The sequence below is a fragment of the Leguminivora glycinivorella genome, chromosome 13, assembly GCF_023078275.1.
Source record: "Leguminivora glycinivorella isolate SPB_JAAS2020 chromosome 13, LegGlyc_1.1, whole genome shotgun sequence".
Classification (NCBI taxonomy): Eukaryota; Metazoa; Arthropoda; class Insecta; order Lepidoptera; family Tortricidae; genus Leguminivora; species Leguminivora glycinivorella.
This window is the reverse complement of record NC_062983.1, coordinates 564,061-587,080: the sequence shown is the minus strand read 5'-3', so window position 1 is coordinate 587,080 and position 23,020 is coordinate 564,061. Positions and strand designations below refer to the sequence as shown.

At 36.9% G+C, this 23,020-nt stretch overlaps 1 protein-coding gene across 6 annotated transcripts; it reads left to right on the top strand.

Moving 5' to 3' along the window:
• The first annotated feature begins 650 nt into the window (after window positions 1-650).
• On the top strand, window positions 651-15,049 carry LOC125232932 (phospholipase A1-like). Of its 6 annotated transcripts, none has more exons than XM_048138780.1 (3): window positions 651-710; window positions 1,453-2,295; window positions 14,050-15,049. In XM_048138780.1, exons 2-3 carry the CDS (start codon window positions 2,145-2,147, stop codon window positions 14,976-14,978), a joined length of 1,080 nt encoding a protein of 359 aa, XP_047994737.1. In that variant the 5' UTR covers window positions 651-710; window positions 1,453-2,144; the 3' UTR covers window positions 14,979-15,049. The 6 variants fall into 6 exon arrangements, with proteins under 6 accessions (XP_047994737.1, XP_047994733.1, XP_047994736.1 ...); XM_048138776.1 differs by having other exon boundaries at window positions 671-1,243; XM_048138779.1 differs by having other exon boundaries at window positions 673-787.
• The last annotated feature ends 7,971 nt before the right edge of the window (window positions 15,050-23,020 follow it).

The window sequence follows — 23,020 nt, the reverse complement described above, 5'->3', positions numbered from 1 at the left end:
ATTGATTGATTGATTGATTAATAAAGTTAGTAGGTGTAGGTACCTATTAAGTAACTAGCTTTTGCCCGCGGCTTCGCTCGCGTTAGAAAGAGATAAAAAGTACCCTATGTCACAACTATCTCCACTTAAAAAACCACGTCAATTCGTCGCTCCGTTTTGCCGTGAAAGACGGACAAACAAACAGACACACACGCTTTCCCATTTATAATATTAGTATGGATGTGATGCACAACTATACTGCTGGTGTTACAGATACTAATACGATAGACTGCTTTAGTATACATTACTGCAGGGAAATGTCCAGGAAAATTGCCTTTTGTCTATCGATGGAGGATCTGTAAGCTACGGTGATTGTTAATTTTTTTTTAATTTAATTATTTATTCGTTAATTATAAATTCAATTATCTGTTAACAACCAGATAAGCCGTACGCGTTTTTCCACCGACGTGGTATGAAAATAATCTTAAAATCCAATTCGCTGTCCGAATTTTTGACGTTTATGGCATCAACATTACACCGCAGCAGTAATGCTAGAGAAGTCTGAAGTACTTTTGATCCACTTTTTTCCGAAATTAAATAAAGAAACTGAATGAAAACATCTCATTCATCGACCTCCGTCACCACTACGGGCGTATAACAAAACTGTTGGCGGCGTGCGGCGGTCAGTCCACGCCGAGATGCGCGCGCGATGCGATCCGCTCTCAAAAACGGTTAAACGGCCTTAATGCAAAACGATCGATTCTAAATTTAAAAATGATAAGAAGACTTTTTAGTGAGATTTGAAAGAGTAATTGATATATCAGTGAAACGTATAAATAAACTATTAAAATTTTTATAATATATAAAGGACTTATTTTAAGGGAGGAAAATAATTGTACCGTAGATATTGAATGAAAAAGTTCATTTTGAATTTTAAAAAATATTAAAGAGGACTTAATTACTTTCATGGAAGAACTTTACTTATTTATATCGATATTAAGAAGGGCTGAAACCCTTTATCTAAAGTACTTACTTTCTTATACAAAATTAAACGACTATCGCTGCCAGGATATTATTATCACAAATTGTAACTGCTAGCTTGTTCTACTCTTGATCTCGAGTAGTCTATTAAATACCGGTTAAACTTGTGCTTAAATGTTAAATGAAAAGTTTGTTTTTAAAAACTTGTTCGAAACACTTCATGTGATCGAATTCATTTGTTTTTGAACAGTGATTGAAATATTTATGTGATAATATTTACGAGGTAGGTAATTTAGTTTATTATTAGCATCACAGTGATTTTTCCATGCATAGTTATACTCCATTTATTACGTTTTATTAATACTATATTAAATTAAAATTTAAAACTGCCAATCTGAGATTTAAACACGATCGTCACAAATACATATTTCATGCCCTTTGAACAAGAACCAGTTAGTTAGTAATTAGTATACTTAAAGCCATCTTTTTCAGTTTCCTAATCTCTAATCATGTCAACTCTTCCGGGTCCAACATCAGAATCAGTGTATAAGTATGAACTATAAATTACCTAACAAAGATGACTCAAGTGTTTTAAAACAATCGAGTTCCTTCTTCGGACAATTCTCATCAATATTAGCTTTATAAACCTGGGACAGTAGTGATGATATTTATAGTCGCAAATTCTCTCACTCTCAATTTGTGAACCTCACAAGTACTTTGGACAGTTCTTAGTTCAAAAATAAAATGGAACAGAAAAAAGTGTCACAAAGTGCAACCGTGGAGTGAACCTCAAAAGTTTTCACTTTAGACAATTCAACAGAACTCGCCCATACAGTGAAGTGCAACTTTACGGTGGAACTGTAAACTGTGTTGTTGTTGTTGAATGTCCTAAGGTACCCCATAGGTGCACAGGGCCTCCACAAGATCCTTCCACGCCTCTCTATCTTGAGCCACCGCCTTGGCCTCGTTCCAGCTCAGTCCATATTCCCTCAGCTCGTTCTCAACGCTCCTCCTCCAGGTGTGTACGGGGCGTTTGCGGGCTCGCTTCCCTCCACCACCGCCACTCAAACGCGAACTGTAAATTGTGTATGTAAACTGTGTCCTTAAAAGAATCTGCAAGTACACAGACCACAGCAAAAGAAGAAGAAAGAAGTTTTCTGTGAGAGAAGTGCAAGAAGTTTAAGATGAAGTGTGACGAGTTGAACAGTATTGTGGCGTCTCTGGTGCTGATGCTGGGACTGGTGAAGGGGGATATCCTGAACAATATCGGGTCTCTCCTGCCGCCGTTTCTGACGGAGAACTTCGAGGAACTGGTGAAGACTGCGGATGCCACATGTAGGTTTATAATGTATTATCCATACTATCCATACTTCCATACTAATATTATAAATGCGAAAGTAACTCTGTCTGTCTGTCTGTCTGTCTGTCTGTCTGTCTGTTACGCTTTCCCGCTTAAACCACGCAACCGATTTTGATGAAATTTGGAACAGACAATCTTTAGACCCTGAGACAGAACATAGGCTACTTTTTATTTCGAAAAAAAGGGATGAAGGGGTTGAAAAATAGGTTGAAAGTTTGTATGGTATTTCTTAATTTTAAAAGATAAAACCTTGAAACTTTATATTTTAGCACTTGATAAGAAATCATTAAACATATATTTAAAGTCACATACAGGTCGAACGCGATTATTACCTTTAAAATAAACATGGTGGGAAATAAACATTAACTAAAAGCGGGTAGATTATATTTATTTGTCTACCCCGAACATTTATATAAATTAATATCGGGTAGTTTTGTGTTGTTTACATCTCCGGTGACATTTTGCTGGGACGTCAGTCTTCCGCGACCACGGCCAGTGCAACCTGGCCGAAACGTTGGGAAAAAAGGTAAAAATAATGTTAATTAATCGTGTTCGACCTGTATGTTGTGACTTTAAATATGTGTACAAAGCGCGAGAACTTAAAGTGTTATATCATTAAACATCTTGATAAGGGATAGGGATAGGGATAGGGATAGGGATAGGGATAGCGATAGGGATAGCGATAGGGATAGCGATAGGGATAGCGATAGGGATAGCGATAGGGATAGCGATAGGGAAAGCGATAGGGATAGCGATAGGGATAGCTATAGGGATAGCGATAGCGACAGCGATAGCGTTAGCGATAACGATAGCGATACGGATACGGATACGGATATGGGTATCGTTAGAGGGATACGGATAATTGGTCGGCGGTCTCTTACAATCAATGTGCTCTAAGACGATCGTTGTTTGCTTGCTTGAAGATTACGTTTGCGATAAGTATAAGCAAAATGTAAAAAATTGTAAGGGATAATAGAAAAAAGTACTTTTTACCGATCATAGTGTCGAAATACGGGCTATGTGGGATGTTTATAAAGGTTTCCCCAGCGTATATAGAATTACCTACGCTGTGGTCGATGTGTAATATTTCTACAATCATTGCAATGCGAAAGTAACTCTGTCTGTCTGTCTGTCTGTCTGTCTGTCTGTCTGTCTGTCTGTTTCGCTTTCCCGCTTAAACCACGCAACCGATTTTGATGAAATTTGGAACAGACAATCTTTAGACCCTGAGACAGAACATAGGCTACTTTTTATTTCGAAAAAAAGGGATGAAGGGGTTGAAAAGAGGTTGAAAGTTTGTATGGGATTTCTTAATTTTAAAAGATAAAACCATGAAACTTTATATTTTAGCACTTGATAAGAAATCATTGAACATCTTGATAACGGATAGGGATAGGGATAGGGATAGGGATAGGGATAGCGATAGCGATAGCGATAGCGATACGGATACGGATACGGATAATATGGGTATCGTTAGAGGGATACGGATAATCGGTCGGCGGTCTCTTACAATCAATGTGCTCTAAGATGATCGTTGTTTGCTTGCTTGAAGATTACGTTTGCGATAAGTATAAGCAAAATGTAAAAAATTTTAAGGGATAATAGAAAAAAGTACTTTTTACCCACCGATCATAGTGTCGAAATACGGGCTATGTGGGATGTTTATAAAGGTTTCCCCAGCGTATATAGAATTACCTACGCTATGGTCGATGTGTAATATTTCTACAATCATTGCAAGCAAAAGTATTATGTGCAATCGAAATAATCGCAGATAAATATACCTACAGAGAAACCTAAGGATCCCAATGAAAATCTTAATGAATACTTTTATTACGCGGGCGAAGCCGCGGGTAAAAGCTAGTATTAAATACATGATGAATGAACTATTTTTGACGTTGCGTTGGTGAAGAACAGGTACTTATAATTACAGACATATTGAATAACATTGGGTCTCTCTTGGTGACTGCTGATGCTACATGCATTTTATCATTTAATTTGACAATGTTCACATTGTTCACCCACAAAAAGTTTCATTTGCATTATTTTCCTAATATAATAATCATTATTCCTAACATTTGAACGCCGAGGCTTGAAGTCACGACATGCGACCGGCGACCATGACTTTTTTAGGAAAAGAGAAATAACACATCCTATCAGGATCAAAATGTGAATTGTAAGTAATTGTGTAAAGTATTGACCTATTATTTTAGGTTGGTCAAGAGGGAGCCTCTTATACAATAGGTAAATTGTAGGAGTACCTATGGTGTGACAAACTTACGTAGAATGTATCTGACTATAGTACAATTTTGCAGAGGTTATGTTGTTTACAAAGATAAAAATATATTCGAACAGCGTGTTTTATCAATACATTTAAATCATGTAAACAGTGAATACAATAATCGGAACACCGTTTCATACTAGGAAAGATACGAAATAGAATAAATATGAACATAGCTCAAACTGAAACATTGTTTCGTGTCGTGACTATGAAGATTTAAAAATGGCTTCATCTTTTAATATCCAAGTTTGTGGTTTCAATTATAGAACGTTGGTTAAAACTAACATTTCTCACGTAATATTATTCCTGACATTGCAAACGCTAATCGTAATCACGAATTATTATTATAATGTGAAGAATTGAATATCTTCACGCACTATAACAAACAACAAATTTTCTAGTTCGAATTAAATGTGTAACTAGTTAATAAGTGAAACAAATATTTATCGTGAAACTAATACTCGAATACCATAGTATTTAAAGTATTTATACATACGAGTATGTTGCTACGTTTAAAAATCAGTAAAAAATATCATTGTCGATGGCAAACAAAACACGGCAGTCTAGGCTACGGAGGCTATCACAGGGCTATGGTGTTACATGCGCGTTGCTGACACTTACGCCGTGTCTTGCGTGGGCGACGGTCGCGCGACCGTCGCCGTCGCGTCTCATCGCATCGTCTACTTCCATATCGATAAGGTTTGATTTCGTATGCGTCGCATCGCCGTCGCGCGACCATCGCGCGACCGTCGCCTACGCAAGCCACGGCGTTACACACCCCGCCGTCATTTATTTCTGGCAACATTACTGACAGAAACATAACACTATGGCAGCTGTTTTCTGATTGGGAAACTGATTTCCCTCTGATTCATATACAGTGTGTTATCAGGACGTGAGTTTTTTTTAAAGGAGCGTAATTTAATATGGTTCATTAAACTATGATTTGCTGATTGATCATAATACTTATTATAGGTTTTTTAATACATTCCCACATGATTACACATACACATTATGTGATATATAAATAACAAACCTTGACTACAGGTTACCATTCCTCCCATGCTTGTCAAGTTGTCACATCACAAGTGACAAGTACAAGTTGACAAGGTAAGTCAAATTACGCTATTCCTGGTTCCGCTGTCCGCGCAACGCAATGTCAGCAATTAGTGTGACATAACTGCAGCCGTCCTAGCCGATGTGACAATCGATGACGCCCGAAGCTGATCAATGCGATGGACAGACCAAGTGAGCGCTCTCACCGGGTCACCCTTAAATCTGTGCTCGTGAAACGTTACAAATACGGGCGGGAAACCATTTAGAAGGCATAGACTCTGACAATAGTCCATTTTTAGGGTTCCGTAGTCAACTATAGTGTCGCCATGTCTGTCCGTCCGTCCGCGGATAATCTCAGTAGTCAGTACCCGTTAGCACTAGAACGCTGAAATTTGGTACCAATATGTATATCAATCACGCCGACAAAGTGCAAAAATAAACCCCTCTACATGTAAAGTGGGGGCTGATATTTTTCATTCCAACCCCAACGTGTGATCTTTATTTGGATAGGTCTTTAAAAATGAATAAGGGTTTACTGAGATCGTTTTTTGATAATATTAATATTTTCGGAAATAATCGCTCCTAAAGGGAAAAAAAGGGCGTCCCCCCCCCCCCTCTAACTTTTGAACCATATGTTTAAAAAAATATGAAAAAAATCACAAAAGTAGAACTGTATAAAGACTTTCTAGGTTCAGTAGTTTTTGAAAAAAATACGGAAAACTACGGAACCCTACACTGAGCGTGGCCCGACACGCTCCTGGCCGGTTTTTTTCCATGTTTTACGACTCAGAAGAAGACGCCGAAACGCAGTGTTGCTCTGTCTCGCCAATACGGGACACCAATAGAGATAGATAGCAACAAAAACCATGTTATCGTAAGCGTTGGTGCTTTTGGCTAGATGCCCTGATATAATGGCAGCGTAACAGTCAATGATCAGAGGACCATAACATTGTGGTTTTCGATGGAAATGTTGCGTGAATAGAAAAGTCGAATGTCGAAAATGCCGAGGAAAAAGTCTGTCAGGTTTGTTAACCTCGTAACTTAAGTTCTTACTTGTTAGGGCTCTGTGACCCTTTGTAAGTCTTTGCCTCCTTTACTTACATGTTTTGCCACTTGGTCTGATTCTTTGCCTCTTTTCGCCGTTTTTAACCCCCGACGCAAAAACGACATGTTACAAGTTTGACGTGTGTGTCTGTCTGTCTGTCCGTGTGTGGCATTGTATCTCCCGAACGAATGAACCATTTTATACTTAGTTTTTTTTTGTTTGAAAGCTGAGTTAGTCGGGAGTGTTCTTAGCCATTCATGAAAATCGATCCACTATGTCGTGTCGTTCATTCATTTTTTTTTGTTGTAAGTAATTTGTAATTTTTAGAGATCCTCTTATTTAACTCAGCTCCAACATTTTTGGCTTGCTTTGGTGACCTCTGTTTTATTTCCTCAAACAATCATCTCTACGGCCAATATTTTCTATTTTTAATTTGGCTTTTGTTTCTAATATTTCCTTATAAGTTCGTGCGCGGTTCATGCCCTATTAATTCAAAATTAAATCTAACTCACATCTAACTGTTCTGAGGTAACTACCTCAGCATCCAGCAATTGGAAATTTTTGCGATGTTACTAACCATTAAGATGAAAATGTTTAAAGTATTTTTAGAAATGTTATCAAACAGAGAACAAATCGCTTACGTTTTAATACAAAGGCAGCCAGGGCGGTAGTCTACGTCTTATTAATCTAAAACTCATTAGATATTCTAACAAATGAAGTATCTCTTTATCTCACCTAATATGTGTACGAGCGGCTCGCTCGACCACTAGTCGGCAATGTTTGACATTGGAAAGGTATGTCGCCGCGTGGCACACATGGGCCAAAAGCAGTTTACATTGAACTTGAACTATCGCTGGAGGAATGTTTTGGTTGTGTAGTAGAGACACTTAAATTATTCATATATATGTGTATGTGTAAATTCATCTTTAATGTATATTGGTAACTTGGTACTTACGTATAAGTTACCTAAGAAAAAGTGTTCTCATTGTAATCTAAGTCATGTCCCTATGGTTCATGGTTTTCGTCGCGACTCATGGAAACCTAGGGTCCGCTCTTCAATTAGAAATAGAAACTCACGTGACGTGAGACCCGGGCAAATGAGTACCTATTAGAAACATTTTAAATGGCATAGGGCAAATGAGTACCTAATAGAAACATTTTAAATGGCATATAAGGGACCCCTTTCTTTCCCATAAACTTTTTGGTCAGAATTTCGTTAGTCATAAGTTGTTATTCATATATTTTGTGGTCATAAACATCACTAGTCATAATTTTTGTTACGAATAATGCTTAATGGTACTAACATTAACAACCCATAATATTGGATGCCATAACCTTAAAAGTCATAAAGTTGATGAGTATAAAATTGAAAGGCATAACAATAATTATCCAGAAATATTACTAGGCATATTTTTTGAAGCCCTACTGATTGTTCTGCATACAGTTTTAAGGCATAAACCTCATAAGTCATAATCTTTGTTACGAATAACGTTTAATAGTTCTAACGTTAACAACCCATATTATAGAATACTATAATCTTAGAATCAAGAAAGTTGATGAATATAACATTTAAAACGGATCCCTTTGTTAGCCAGATTATCATTAGTCATAATTCTGAAACGGTTTCATTAGGGTCACCTATAGATAGGTTAGGTTAGGTTTGTTTTATGGCAATCCTGAAAAGTTACGCGTTTTTGAGAAAAACCATATTATGACTAACGAAAATGTGGACAATCAATACATTATACCTTATGACTTTATTGGTAGTCCGCATTTACCTCGCGTCCATTAGAACGGAAATAGGACCCCTGCCCCCCTTCTACTCGTTGACGAAGCCGAATACTACAAAAATCAGCATGCAAAGGAAGAAATGGCGGGAAAATCAGTGAGCTCATTGAGTATTTTAATCCTCATTTCTCAGCTAGGTTCGCTATAGTTACCTTGTGTCATTTAGAGCAAAAATAGGAGCCCCGGATAGCGAGGCTCCGTCGAATCGCTAGCGGGGCCTAATACTTTTAAAAGCAACATGAAAAAATAAAACACATAACATGTAAAAGACGAAATGGCGGGAAAATCAGTGAGCCCAACGAGAAAATTTTCATTTCTCGGGTAGGTTCGTTAGTTACCTTGTGTTCCTTATAATGAAAAATAATATAGATCCCATTGAATGTTATGATTAAAGTTAATGTGGACAGTAATCATTATTACTTGTGAAAATATACTTTACGACAATTATGACAAACATGTTTATTGCTTTCAACATTATGTCCATAATACAAAATGCAATTTGATTATTATGCCAAACAATGTTTATGACTAACAATAATGATGACTTGCAAAAATCTGACCTCCAATTTCTGACATTCAACTTTATGACTAATGATAATATGACTATTAAAAATTATGACTAACAACGTTATGGATTGTAAAAATCGGACTAAAAAAATTATGGGAACCAATAGAGACCCGGCATATAAGTACGGCCATTACTAAGCGCTGGTGGCCTAGCGGTAAGAGCGTGTGACGAGGTGTCGCGGGTTCGAACCCGGCTCGTACCAATGAGTTTCTCTGAACTTATGTGCGAAATGTCATTTGATATTTGCCAGTCGCTTTTCGGTGAACATCGTGAGGAAACCGGACTTAATTCCAATAAGGCCTAGTTACCCTTCGAGTTGGAAGGTCATAAATAAATAATAAATAAATATTATAGGACATTCTTCACGTCACGTATCATAAAGTCGAACATCCTAAGGGTGAACAACTTTTCAAATTTGACCCCAAAGTGCATCCACGTGGGTTAAACGAACCGCGCCGAGTTTGGAGCCAATTAAACCGAATAAGAACAGGTGTTGGAAACTGTGCTTACCACTGGAATAAATGGGGATGGTGTGACTCCCCCCAGTGCGAGTGTGGTAGCCCCGAGCAGACGGCCGAACACATAGTCCTGGAATGTCCCCTCACCAAATTCGAAGGACGAGTTGAAGACCTCATAAACCTCAGCGAAACGGCAATTGAGTATCTGAAGAGCACATTCATCAATCTCTAGTTTAAGATTTAATACTTAAGGAAACCATTATGTAATTGAAATCCAGTAAGACGTATAAATGCCATACGATAAATAAATAAATAAATCATAAAGTCGAGAAAATTAAGATCGTTTTCATAGAGTTAGTAAAGCAATTCTTTACTTAAAAGCACGAGTGGCCATAAAGATAATTTAATTTTGTAAATATCTTTCGGACTTACTGTACGCAGACATCCGGATTTACAGAATTAAGGATGTAAAAAACTCGATCCTTGGAGCGACATCTACAAAAGTGATTTTATTGGTCGATTGGCAATCTTTATTATCACCTTGTCTGCATTTCGATACTGTGTTCATTAAACGACAGCAGAGGTTGTGGTTCAACCAACCACGACCTTCACGTGTTATGAGAATTACACATAACTTCTACTTATTCATGTTCATTTTGGGTATTGGACTTTGTGATTAAGGAGGAGGCAGATTCTGTGTTCACCTTATCAATAAAATAATTTACTTAAATTTTCTAACAAAAAAAAATTGCCAGCATTGTATAGCACAGACATTTGTCAAGTAAAGTATGACAATTTGAATAACAAAACCACCATGAGACAATGACAAAACAAATTAAACATGTAAAATTGGGTGACTCACGTAACATTGCCGAAGATTGCTCGACATGTTTCGCTCAATTGTGCCGGGAGTGAGGGTAGTTTCGCATCGCCCCTGCCGCTGCCGACTCCTGCGCCGAGTCAACGCTTGCAGCGAGCGGCGGCCCGCAGTCTGCGTCGGGACCGCGCGAGCTCAATGAAAATGCTCCTAGTTATGGAGCGAAACATGTTGAGCGCTTTTCGATAATTTTACGTGTGTGACCCGATTAAACATGTTTAGGGGAAATGACAGTTCATATATTATGCGATGTGAGTAATACAATTACCTACGAAGTCATCGCTGTAAATTGAATGTGCGGATTTAGAAAAATTTGCTGATTTGTTATTTAATAAATGCAAGCATGGTGGTAATGGTAACACATTAGATAAGACAGCATACCTTCAAGTGACACGATTGAAAGTCGTGTCAAAATGAATTGAAAACTATTTCAATTTTTTTAAACATAATCTGCCTTAGAGAACAGTAAATCATTTTTGGATTGGTTTTGTGATCTTGACCCGTTGTAACCATTTACATACTCATTAATTAAATAATACATTCTTACGCATATGTAATGTATAATTACATATATCTAAAATCCATGTTTACGCAAGTATGTGTTGTGTCATAATATAAAACAATAGGTACTTTATAATAAAAATATATGTCAAGATTTTTCTAAAACATCAGAAATGAAAATATAAATATATAATTATGATATATGTATACAGTAAATACTAAATATTTGCATAATTGTGTTTATAATAATTAAGAGTAATCGCGTTCTTAAGGCAAGCAAACATCACGATTTTGTGCGGTCAATAGTGCATGCACGTCTGTATGTATGTGTGTGTGTGTATGTTCTGCAGTCGCCCTCGGATAGGTCACGTCGAGCATCTGTCAAGGTTCGTGTGTGTCAGTAATTGTTAAAATAATTCCTAAACAATACTTAATTGATTTGTACATTATCTAGGCTAAGGTCTAGAGCACAAATCTCTGAAGTCTGTCCGTGAAACGAATTACCTACCTATATTATCTACTAGCTTTTGCCCGCGGCTTCGCTTGCGTTAGAAAGAGACAAAAAGTAGCCTAAGTCACTCTCCATCCCTTCAACTATCTCCACTCAAAGAAAAATCACGTCAATTCGTCACTCCGTTTTGCCGTGAAAGACGGACAAACAAACAGACACACACACTTTCCCATTTATAATATTGGTATGGATTATTTTTTGATCTTTCAATTTTAAGATAGAGGTCTTGATCAGTCCAATTTTCTGTGATGTAAAGCGACTGGCAAATATAGTTTGTAGATCGGGTTGAAAAAAGCTCGCTCTTGCCACTTAGGAACAGATGCAGTGGGAAAAGATTTGCCTTCGCATTGTTACGGAAACGTACGAACGTGTCATGCTATTTCAGTCAGTCTCAGTACAAGATGTACCGACGTTCACTGAACTAGCATGACAAATACGAACGCAAACGCGGATCCAGCTTCGTGTCACGTGGTCTATTTGTATGGTCAACCTAGGCTCAGCCTAGGGTGTCATGGGAGTCTCCCCCCCCCCCCTGGATCCGCGCATGTACGAACGTTTCCGGATTCCGTAAAAATACGAAAGAAACCCTTTTTGCACTACATCTTATAAATTAACTGTCTCTCCGTTATCAAATATAGTCGGAAGAGTAAAAAATATTTATAATTTTACAACGGAAACTAATAAATAACGCCCAGTCCTTCCGGGTTTCAACAGATTAAGTTAATCCACCGGAGATAACTATTTATTCTTCACGATTTTTATTGTTTTACTTTAAAAATATCAGGGAAGTCTCAGATATAGCTGGTTCATGGTCGGTCAATCGACTAAATACCTACTTGTTGTATATCTTAAACCTGATTTTGTATCTTGTAATAATTTTGTTATGTACAGGCAGGGTATATTATGTGGGGTGTATAAGTTCATATCTACATACATTATACATTGAGTAAATATCAACATTTTACCTAGGTATCTCTTTTCTGACACGACGCGTTCGACTCGGCTCGTTATTATTGTTGTAAAAGCTAGGTATTGAAAAATCTAGACCGCACTAAACCTTCTATTTTGACCTCAAGAAGATGGATTAAATAAAATGCAGTTTTGCTAATTTAAAATAGATATAACCTTTTTGGTGCGCATAGTGACCTAGCGGCAAGAGCATTTGCGATGCAAGGATGCGACTTTCAGTCCGAAGGTTATGAATTGAACTGATGAGGTTTTTGGAATTTCTTACAATATGCTGTCATTTATTGATATCCGGAATACATAGATGAATCTTTACTACTATAGGAAATGGTTTTGCGAGAAGGAATCGTGAGAATCCCAAATCCCAATAGATGGCAGAGTATTGGTGAAAAAAAATTCTTCTTCTTCTTCAGGTGCCATATCCTCTTTGGATGTCGGCTACCACAGTCCGGAACTCCTCTCTATTTGCAGTTTTTCTGCCTAGCACGGCAGCGTCTATTCCCGTCCAGCTCCCTAAAAAAATTGCCTAAACTATTAATTGGACTTAAAACTCAAGATAGCGCTAAGACAATGTTGACAGATGTGTATTTGACCTAAATGAAAATTGTATACCAAGTAAAGATAGAATTTACTATCACCAGCTGGTTTTGCAAACAGTCACAGAAATAAATAAATAATAAATAAATAAATAAATATTATAGGACATTCTTACACAGAAATGAGAAAGAGGATTTCAAGATGATATCTTTTTCTTTCACGCAAATAAAATAAATAAATAAATAATAAATAAATAAATATTATAGGACATTCTTACACAGATTGACTGAGGCCCACGGTAAGCTCAAGAAGGCTTGTGTTGTGGGTACTCAGACAACGATATATATATAATATATAAATACTTATATACATAGAAAACATCCATGACTCAGGAACAAATATCTGTGCTCATCACACAAATAAATGCCCTTACCGGGATTCGAACTTTGGACCGCGGCGTAGCAGGCAGGGTCACTACCGACTGCGCCAGACCGGTCGCAAATAAAACAATAATTGTCCTGTATGGGTCGACGTCTACCATCAGCCTCATTAGTTAATAAAAAATAGTTGCTCTAGTGCACAAACGCCTCATTATCATGAATATCATCATAATGTGTATGATTACAGCATCATTAGAGTTTAATGTCGCGCAGACAAAGCCGAGGCCGGCAGCCTTTACCCTGCCGTACGCCTGATGTCATGCTCATCTCATGTGATGACTTCTTTATGGGTTTTATATGAATATTAAACTTGTGTGGCGCCGACGTCAACATTTTTGAGATAGATGTAAAGGTTGCTGATGAAAATATGTCACTTAACTTATCATCAGCTCAAATGCTCATGAAACGACTTACTTGGGTACTTGATTTTGGACCTTTGCAATGCAGCATATCCGATCCACAAATATATTTAAAAACATTATATTTTGCAGAATATACAAATTGAAATGCAATACACATACCGTTTAAATTCAACGTTTGCCGCGGTTGACACCTATCTTCAACTCCTATTAGGAGTCTTAATGCATAAGCAAAACATGTTGACTTTAATATATGTGCACCGGTCCTATGGATATTTTATTATTGACTCGAATTCGAAACATGAAAAACACGTAACTTTTTTAACATGATCTCTTTCTTCATTCCAGGTAAAGTCCTCCCCGTGGACGTGCTGTTCCACCGTCCCTTCACCTTCGAGGCCCCTCTCATCGACTTCGTGGAGTTCACCAGGGACTCCAACCGAACCTACCGCGTCTCCGAAGCCCCCAGGATCTTCATGAAGGAGCGCCCGACCTCTTTAGTTTTATACGTTCCTGGTTGGTGGAACACTCCTACTGATGAATCTAGCATCACTTTGGTTAATGCTTTGTTAAAGAAGATCCCTATGGTCTTGGTGTTAGATACAAGATTGTCGTTTTGCAGAGGATATGTAGATTCAGCATCGAGAATTCAACCTTTAGCTCGACTTTTGTACACTTTCATTAAAAGCATCAATAAAAAGGGATATAAGCTTGAAAATGTACATTTAATCGGCTTTAGTTTAGGCGCTCATGTAGTAGGGGTAACAGGAAAATTAGTACAGCAAGGAATGAATAAAAACTTAAGCAGAATAACAGCTTTAGATCCAGCTAAACCGTGTATAATACAAGAATTCAGACTAGCTAAAAGCGATGCGAAGTTCGTGCAAGTTTTTCACACAAGCGCTGGCGTTTTAGGACTTGAAGATCCTGTTGGGGATCTTGATGTGTATGTGAACGGGGTTGATATAAAGCAGCCGGAATGTCAGAATAGGAAGATTAGTTTAGAATGTGATCACGCGCAGGCTTGGAAGCTTTTTGCCGCTTCTGTTTTAGATGAGAAGTCTTTTAGAGGGCAGAGGTGTGCCGATTGGACAGATTTGATGAAAGGAGAGTGTAAAGGGAGTGAAAAGCTGATAGGTTACGGGTGCAGCAGTAGGACCAAGGGGATGTTTCTGTACAAAACGGAAGAGCACGTGGCTCAGAAGAGGGAGGGAGTAGAGAAAGAGATGAAGGTGTTCAATCCTGTGGAGTTATTGACATCTTGGCTAGGGCGATGATGAAGTTTAAGTTAGTTCTAGTTTAGTTTAGTATCGTCTGTGATATTTATTTTAATAAAGGAATGTTAATAATTTAAGATGTTGCTTTTGATTTTACCTACTACCATAACGTGACCATAAAGACTGTATCGTTAAATATGGAGACAACTTTGAGTAGCCGTATTTATTTGCTATTATATTTTTTTCTTATAACAAGACATGGGCTTAATAAGGTACGCATTTTGTCCTAGAAACTCGACGTAAAGCATGTGGTTTAGACAGCATTGACTTAATCCTCCCGAGTACCAATTACGATTTCGGACAAATGCTACTAGAAAATTCACAAAGTGCATACAAGACGACATAATTGCGAAAAAAAATTGTACAGTGCGAACCTCAACGACACATGATCCACAAAGCAGAATATCTAGACATAGTCTAGCCACTGTTATTTTTAAAAAACAAAGTTCATGATGTGTGTATGGCGGCCATTTAGAGAATGTGGCATGGCGCTTACGCTAACTCCGACTTTGATGTCGAAATTAACTATCATACACTGTTTATATCGATCTGGTTTAGGCACTGTTCAAACACCATTGAATGTCTATTCGACATTGGCCTACTTATGCCTAATTTTTTTTATCTATTTCTCTCATCCTGTTTGTATCAAAAATTTACGGCAATCCGGAATGTTGCTCAAAAATGCGTTTTTTTAAATTATATAAATTCACCGCATTTATTCTACAAGTACCCAATTGAACAACCATGAAGAGGACTCTTAAAAAATATATTTTGGCAGCATATTAACCTTTGTTTGTCGAAATCGTACAAAGAGTCTTTGAGATATTCTCAAATTAAGCCAGATTAGGGGTTGTCTGAAATTTATTTGCTAGACCTTAATGAAAGTACCATAAAGTCCCTAAAATAAAAAAAATAGCAGACCTTCCTATATCAAATAGTACTTACCTATACCTTCAGATCATACTCTCGGACCATAATAATACAAAATTATGCACATGTCAACATTTAGACGAGGTTTGTTTTGTCCCTATAATTAACGATACAGTCCTTAATGAAAAGACAGATGTTTGTGTGGGAAACACTGTCGCCAGGCTCTTACGCTTAAGTTACTAGTTTAATCTCATAAATTATGGTAAGTAGTGCCAGTTTCTATGAATAAACAGTTAAAGCATATAAAAAGAGAATCGCCTCTTCTGACGCAAATGCTGTCAACCAGCTTTGTGTGTTTGTCTCATTCACGATGCAATGACGCGAGAATTTTTAGAATTCTGCATTTCATGACAAGACGATACAATGTTACGAACCAGGCAAGCTTCCTTGTGAATAACATGCTTTGTACATATAGACGGTCAACCTTGTCTCTAAAAAGAAGGCGCGAAATTAAAATTTTCTATGGAACGATAAATCTTCGCAAGCCCCTACATTTTTAAAATTTTTCCCCTTTTTTAGTGACATAATTTGCTTAACCGTCTAAAACCGTACAAAATATTCCTTTGTTTCGATTCAGAGTATATTAAATGCTAACTTTTTAGTGACGAACAAGAACGTGGAAACCTGAATGAGTAGATATTACCCGGAGGGAGTGGGAAAGTGCCAGGGACAATACTTGGCTAAAAAAGTTTTAAAGGTAATACATACAGGGTGACTAACTATACGTGATCAGGACCAACTGCCGGTAAAGGTACTTAAAGTAACCGTATTTTTCTAGAAGTCCGTGACATTAAATTTGGCATTTTCTACAAATAGAGTAAAATATATTAGTATATGTCGTTATTTTATGCACCGTGTTTTTTTGTGTTCCGTTAAATTCGACACGCAGTTAGGTTTATCATCAGGAACCATCCTGTATATCACTTTTTGTTAAATTCGATTCGTTTCCATACATAATAAATGGATTAATTAGTGTGAGAGGACCTTAATGATAATTGATAACATTAAATTCATTACAAATTTAAATAGATATCATACACGAAAGAAAAAACGACAAGGCCCACTGGCCGGCGGGCGGGTGGTCTAGTGGTGAAGACGTTAGCCGCGTAAGCTGAAGACCCGGGTTCGATTCCCGGCTCGGCCACCAGTGGGCCTTGTCGTTTTTTCTTTCGTGTATGATATCTATTTAAATTTGTAATTTATATATAGTAGTGTGACTACTTGAAAAAAAGAACAAATCGAAAAATATTCAATAAAATAATTTGATTTGTTCCCTAGTTGTATTAAATTCATTGTCAAGTGTTTGACGGCACATGTCAAAACAAATAACATTAGGAAGTGGTAAGGGATGTCACACACGTGTTCAGTAACTAAATTTATTTTTTTAATAATTCGGTAACCGTAAGAGTTAAGAAGACGATAGTTTCTTAGAGAAATTGGTTGTATGTATTTGATCTAAAGATTCTTCCCTTAAAGTTAACGGAATTCAATAAAAACACGGTGTATATTTTACATAAGTACCTATTTATGTATTATGAAGAAGCAGTATGTAGTATTTTTGTATTATGAAGAAGCAGTAGATTTCTTTCCGCCTAACATCAGGCGCCATCTAGCGACAAACCGCGATAGTACAGCGCTAGCGAACGAACGTGGAACGCGTTCGGTCAGCGCGACGTACTCTGCTCTTTCGTGGTTAGCGCTACCTAGTTACAGGGGCATTCGATAGATGGCAGGCTTGGTACCATACGAACGTATTATTAAGTACACTCAACACCAATATTTAATAGCCTATCAAATTATAATGCATCGATTTGTGACATCTTGGGTTGGGTAAATTATCCAAATGCCAATATATTAATGTCTATTTTCGAATTCAAGTGTATATTTTAACTATTTTACATAATTAGTTTCATAGTTTAAATTAAAAATGCATAGGTAGTGTTTTTTACGATATACCTACGTACAGACATATAAGTAGTATCGTGAGTAATAATTGTAATAAAATCCGTATTAGGTATGCGTTAGTTGACATTAACTTCTGTATAATTTACTTATATTAAAAGCAATTATTTCGTTACAATTTTCACGACGCAACTTGAACCAGATAAAATGATTAAAATGTAGCAACTTCTGACACAATTCAACAAAAACCGGACATACAATGAACTTGATCTGCATTTTTTACCGCCACTAAAGTTAAACCCTAAAAAGCATTGCATGATCCAATCAATCATTTTTAAACTGCATTCAACTATGACAAGCCCGTTCAACACAAACTGTAAATTAAACCTTAGTTACGGTTACTGAAGTTGCATTTTGTATATATTTGAGACCCTTATTTATGCACGTACATTATTGTAACGATAAAGATTACTATGTCCACTCACGCATGAAAGTATGCAATAAAATGCGTGCACAAGTTGAAGGTTGTGTGTATTTGAAATAGGTAAGAGCTTTGATCAGACAATTATTTTGACGACGGTACAGTTAAAGTACCTACTAAATATACACCGTGTTTTTATTGTTTTCCGTTAAATTCGACACGCAGTTAGGTTCATCATCAGGAACCACCCTGTATATCGCTTCGCTTTTCGTTAAATTCGAAAAACATTTTTTCTGTTTTCCATACATAATAATTAATTAATTGGTGTGAGAGGACCTTAATCATAACATTAAAGTCAGTGTCAAGTGTCTGACGGCAAATGTCAAAACAAATAACATAAGGAAGTGGTAAGAGACACACGTGTTAAGTATTTTTTTTAAATAATTCGATTACCGTAAGATTTACGACGCTAGTTTCTGAGAGAAATTAATTGTATTTGACCTAAAGAACCTTCCCTTAAAGTTAACGGAATTCAATAAAAACAGGGTGTAGATGCGGACAAACTGCCAAAAATGTATACACGACCTTATTGCATACTAAGTTAAAAGGGTTGTGGATACATATTTTGGGCCACTTAATACCTTTTACTTTACTAAGTACTAACCATTTTTATGCTGACTGCGAATTTTAATTCAACTGATTTTCTACCTTCATTATTCAATTATAAAGACAAATTTTTAGAGCATTGTATAATCAAGCCTGATGCGGCCTGTTATAAATGAAGATTTTAATATCATTGCTTTTAGGTTGATTATTGAATGTTTAACATTTAACAAAAAGGCCTATTATAATCGTGTAGTATAATTTGTGATTAAAATGCAAGCAACGCATGAGCTATTTTTTTTGGAGATTATTTCACGCTGTGCGTAGTGCGTATCGAGTTCCGGGGCTATTATGAAAATTTATAAAGAAATGGTATAAAAAATTGATTGAATAAAAAGCTAGAATTAAACGCATGATTGGGTGCGCTTAAGTTTGTATTTTTTACTACTACTAGTGTACCTACTTAATACTAATTTTGACGACCGGTCTGGCCTAGCGCGTAGTGACCCTGCCTGCTACGCCGCGGTCCCGGGTTCGAATCCCAGTAAGGGTATTTATTTGTGTGATGAGCACAGATATTTGTTCCTGAGTCATGGATGTTTTCTATGTATATAAGTATTTGTATATTATATATACTGAGTACCTGCAACACAAGCATTCTTGAGCTTACCGTGGGACTCAGTCAGTTTGTAAGAATGTCCTGTAATATTTATTTATTTAATAACAGAAAATGTATCCATTACCTATTTCTTCGTTGACTCTGGCCTAGTGGTTTGTGAATTTTGTGATCCTGCCTGCTAAGCCGTGGTCCTGTGTTCGACTCCTCCCTGTAAGGGCATTAATTATTGGTGCGATGAGCACAACAGATATTTGTTTCTGAGTCATGGATGTTTTCTACGTACCTATAACTGATGGTTGTCTGAGTAGGTACCCACAACACAAATCTTTTTGAGCTTTCCATGGGACTCAGTCAATCTGTGTAAGAAGAAAATGTCGTATGATACATATTAATATTTGTAATAAACCTACTTGTATGTTTAGCCTTTCTTGCTTCTGCAAGAAAGCTAAAGTCCCTAAACCGCAGGCAAACTAGGTTACAAGACCCAAGGGACGTCGTTTTCAGACTACAAAACGTCACATTTTATTACTACAGTCTTGTCACTTACGTCGTTCTTTAACTGAAATATGTTATATCTTCGACACTATTAGTTGCAAAAATAAGCCTTGTTTCAAAGCATTTAGGTCTGTTATAGGTCAATGTGGTTATGTAGATATCACAAAATCTAAAAGTCCAAAGTCAAACGGAATTTCAATGACTTAAGTCCTTTTGAAATTGGAACGTTCATCCTTTGTTTGCGTCCTTGTCATAACGGTCAACGTTTCGGCGAAATGTCTTTGAAGTTTTTAACATTGTCTGTTTGAATAAAAATACGAAAAGTCTTGTAAAATGTTATTTTGGGATTTATTTGTGACTTGTATTTTGTAGGTACAATAATTTCTTTATCTAACTTTTAGATGTTTATCTATAAAGTGCTTTTTTACGGTTACTGGTACGGTACGCAACCGTTGCTTGCAACTTACTGAATTCGGTGGCTTGATTCTGATCACGTCGCTCAACCACCCTGTATAATTAGGTATCCGGAAACTTTCGTCTCTTGTTCAGCTACATTCTGATCGTTGGGAAAAAGACTTTTACTGGCAAGAATCCGTAGCCAAGTCGCTACATTTTGAATGTAACTATTAGTATAAAACTATATAAAAAGTGTTTTCTTTGTAAGAAACAAAACCTATTAGTAGTCAAAGTTACCTTTTCATTCTCAGAACTATATATAAGAGGCCCTCATTGCCAACAAATAAGGCCTACCAAGAGTCAATGCTAAATTTTGAATGGACAGATCGATGTAAAAAAGCCCTTATTGTCAAAAAATAAGGCCCACTAGCAGTCAAAGTCAGTGGCGCTTCATTTTGAATGCACAGAGCGTTGTAAAAAGGCTTAGTAAGCAATTAGCAACAGTAGATCGAGCGGGCGCTTTGAAGTCGAGTTGGGTATTCACAAAGCTAAACGCTCACTAAGTATCATCGCCTCACAACCAGTCAACCGATTCGACAAAAAATGAGGCTCTCTTTGCTATTCGAAAACAGATAGCAAAATTGCATTTTATCCACAAGAGTGCAAAGTAATTTCATACAAATTTTAACTTGATGTCTTAAGCTGGCTGATAGATTTTACCCATAAATGATGATTTTGAATCATAAGTATTGAATAAATTGATGGATTTGATTTAGTTTGATGTTTTACAGTCAGTATTTTCGATCGTGTTGGTGTGGTGAAAAATTTTGTGTTTCACTCGGTGGCAAAGTTTGTTTAACCTTCATGCCTTGAAACCCTCGCAACGCTCAAGATTCCACTTTTTGAACCACTCGCTACGCTCGCGGTTCAATATTGGAAGTTTTCGATTGCTCGGGTATCAATATTGGCACGTGCGGTTAAACAACAACTTTGCGTCTTGTAACACAAATAACTATTTTATAAGTCTGTAGTTTCCTTTCCATAGACAAATAACCGGTCGAGACAATTCAACTATACGTAGGTTAGCCAGATCTACAGAGTGGGGCCTGTAACAAAGGCGAAGAATTGAACTCTAGGCTATTCTCCTTATACTGATCAACATTTGTTCGGCGACTTTTAAAAATAACTTGTATTTTGATTTTTATCACCCTTGAAAGTTTTTTCTAAGAGGTAATGTATTGCGAATTCTGTTAAGTCTAAAGTGTGACAGACAACGTCAATGACAGCAATAATGGCGTACATTGAAGCTAATATTTATTTTGTATGAAAAATTAAAAATTTAAAGACTTCATGATTTTTAAAAGTCACTGAACAAATGTTGATCAGTATAAGGAGAATAGCCTACAGTTCAATTCTTCGCCTTTGTTACAGGCCCCACTCTGTATATGACTATGTGTCAGGAGGGTGCATGTTCTGATGTATGCAGTGTCAGTTCATTATTAAGTAGTATTTGTGGAGAAAATAGTCCTAATGAAATTCCGGAACATGGTGCGTAGTCATATACAGGGTGGCCCATTCAAATCGGTCAGTATGGGAAAGTCTGAAACTGTAAGACATACGAAGACTTGTTCTTAGGAACCATGTCACCGATTTTGATAAAAAGAAAAACTGCATTCATACAATTAAAAAAAAAAAGTGTACCCAGCTGGGGAATCGAACCCGGTTGTTTTGAAAAAATAAACATACACTATTTCTATTCAGATATCGTTTGTGCAGGTCTTAAGCAGTAAATATCTCTAAGAAACATAATGTCTAAAATGAATAAAATGCATTTTATTCATTTTAGACACTATTTCTATTCAGATATCGTTTGTGTAGGTCTTAAGCAGTAAATATCTCTAAGAAACATAATGTAAAAAAAAAAAATGAATAAAATGCATTTTATTCATTTTAGACATTATGTTTCTTAGAGATATTTACTGCTTAAGACCTACACAAACGATATCTGAATAGAAATAGTGTAAGTTTATTTTTTCAAAACAACCGGGTTCGATTCCCCAGCTAGGTACACTTTTTTTTTTAATTGTATGAATGCAGTTTTTCTTTTTATCAAAATCGGTGACATGGTTCCTAAGAACAAATCTTCGTATGTCTTATAAGCTAAACTATAGTTAAACTATAGTTTCAGACTTTCCCATACTGACCGATTTGAATGGGCCATCCTGTATATCTGCAGGTCAAGCTTTACAACCCAAATACATGGTACTGCAAATAGGAACGCTGCCCATGATAGGGTCAGATTCCAAGTCTTCGAGTAGGGCTACAATAAGGCTATATTATAAATATTACTTTAAGTACGGAGGCTGGTAGCCTAGCGGTATGTACGTTCGACTTTCGTTCCGGAGGTCGCGGGTTCGAACCCCGGCTCGCACCAATAAGTTTTTCGGAATTTATGTGCGAAATGTCATTTGATATTTGCCAGTCGCTTTTCGGTGAAGGAAAACATCGTGAGGAAACCGGACTAATTCCAATAAGGTCTAGTTTACCCTTAGGGTTAGAAGGTCAGATGGCAGTCGCTTTCGTAAAAACTAGTACCTACGGCAAATCTTGGGATTAGTTGTCAAAAGCGGACCCCAGGTTCCCATGAGCCGTGGCAAATGCCGGGATAACACAAGG

Bases quoted from the DNA above. Each gene is read 5' to 3' on its own strand.
- LOC125232932 (XM_048138780.1), top strand. From the start codon at position 2,145: ATGAAGTGTGACGAGTTGAACAGTATTGTGGCGTCTCTGGTGCTGATG. The intron at 2,296-14,049 runs GTAGGTTTATAA...TCTTCATTCCAG, and splicing joins GAAGACTGCGGATGCCACAT to GTAAAGTCCTCCCCGTGGAC.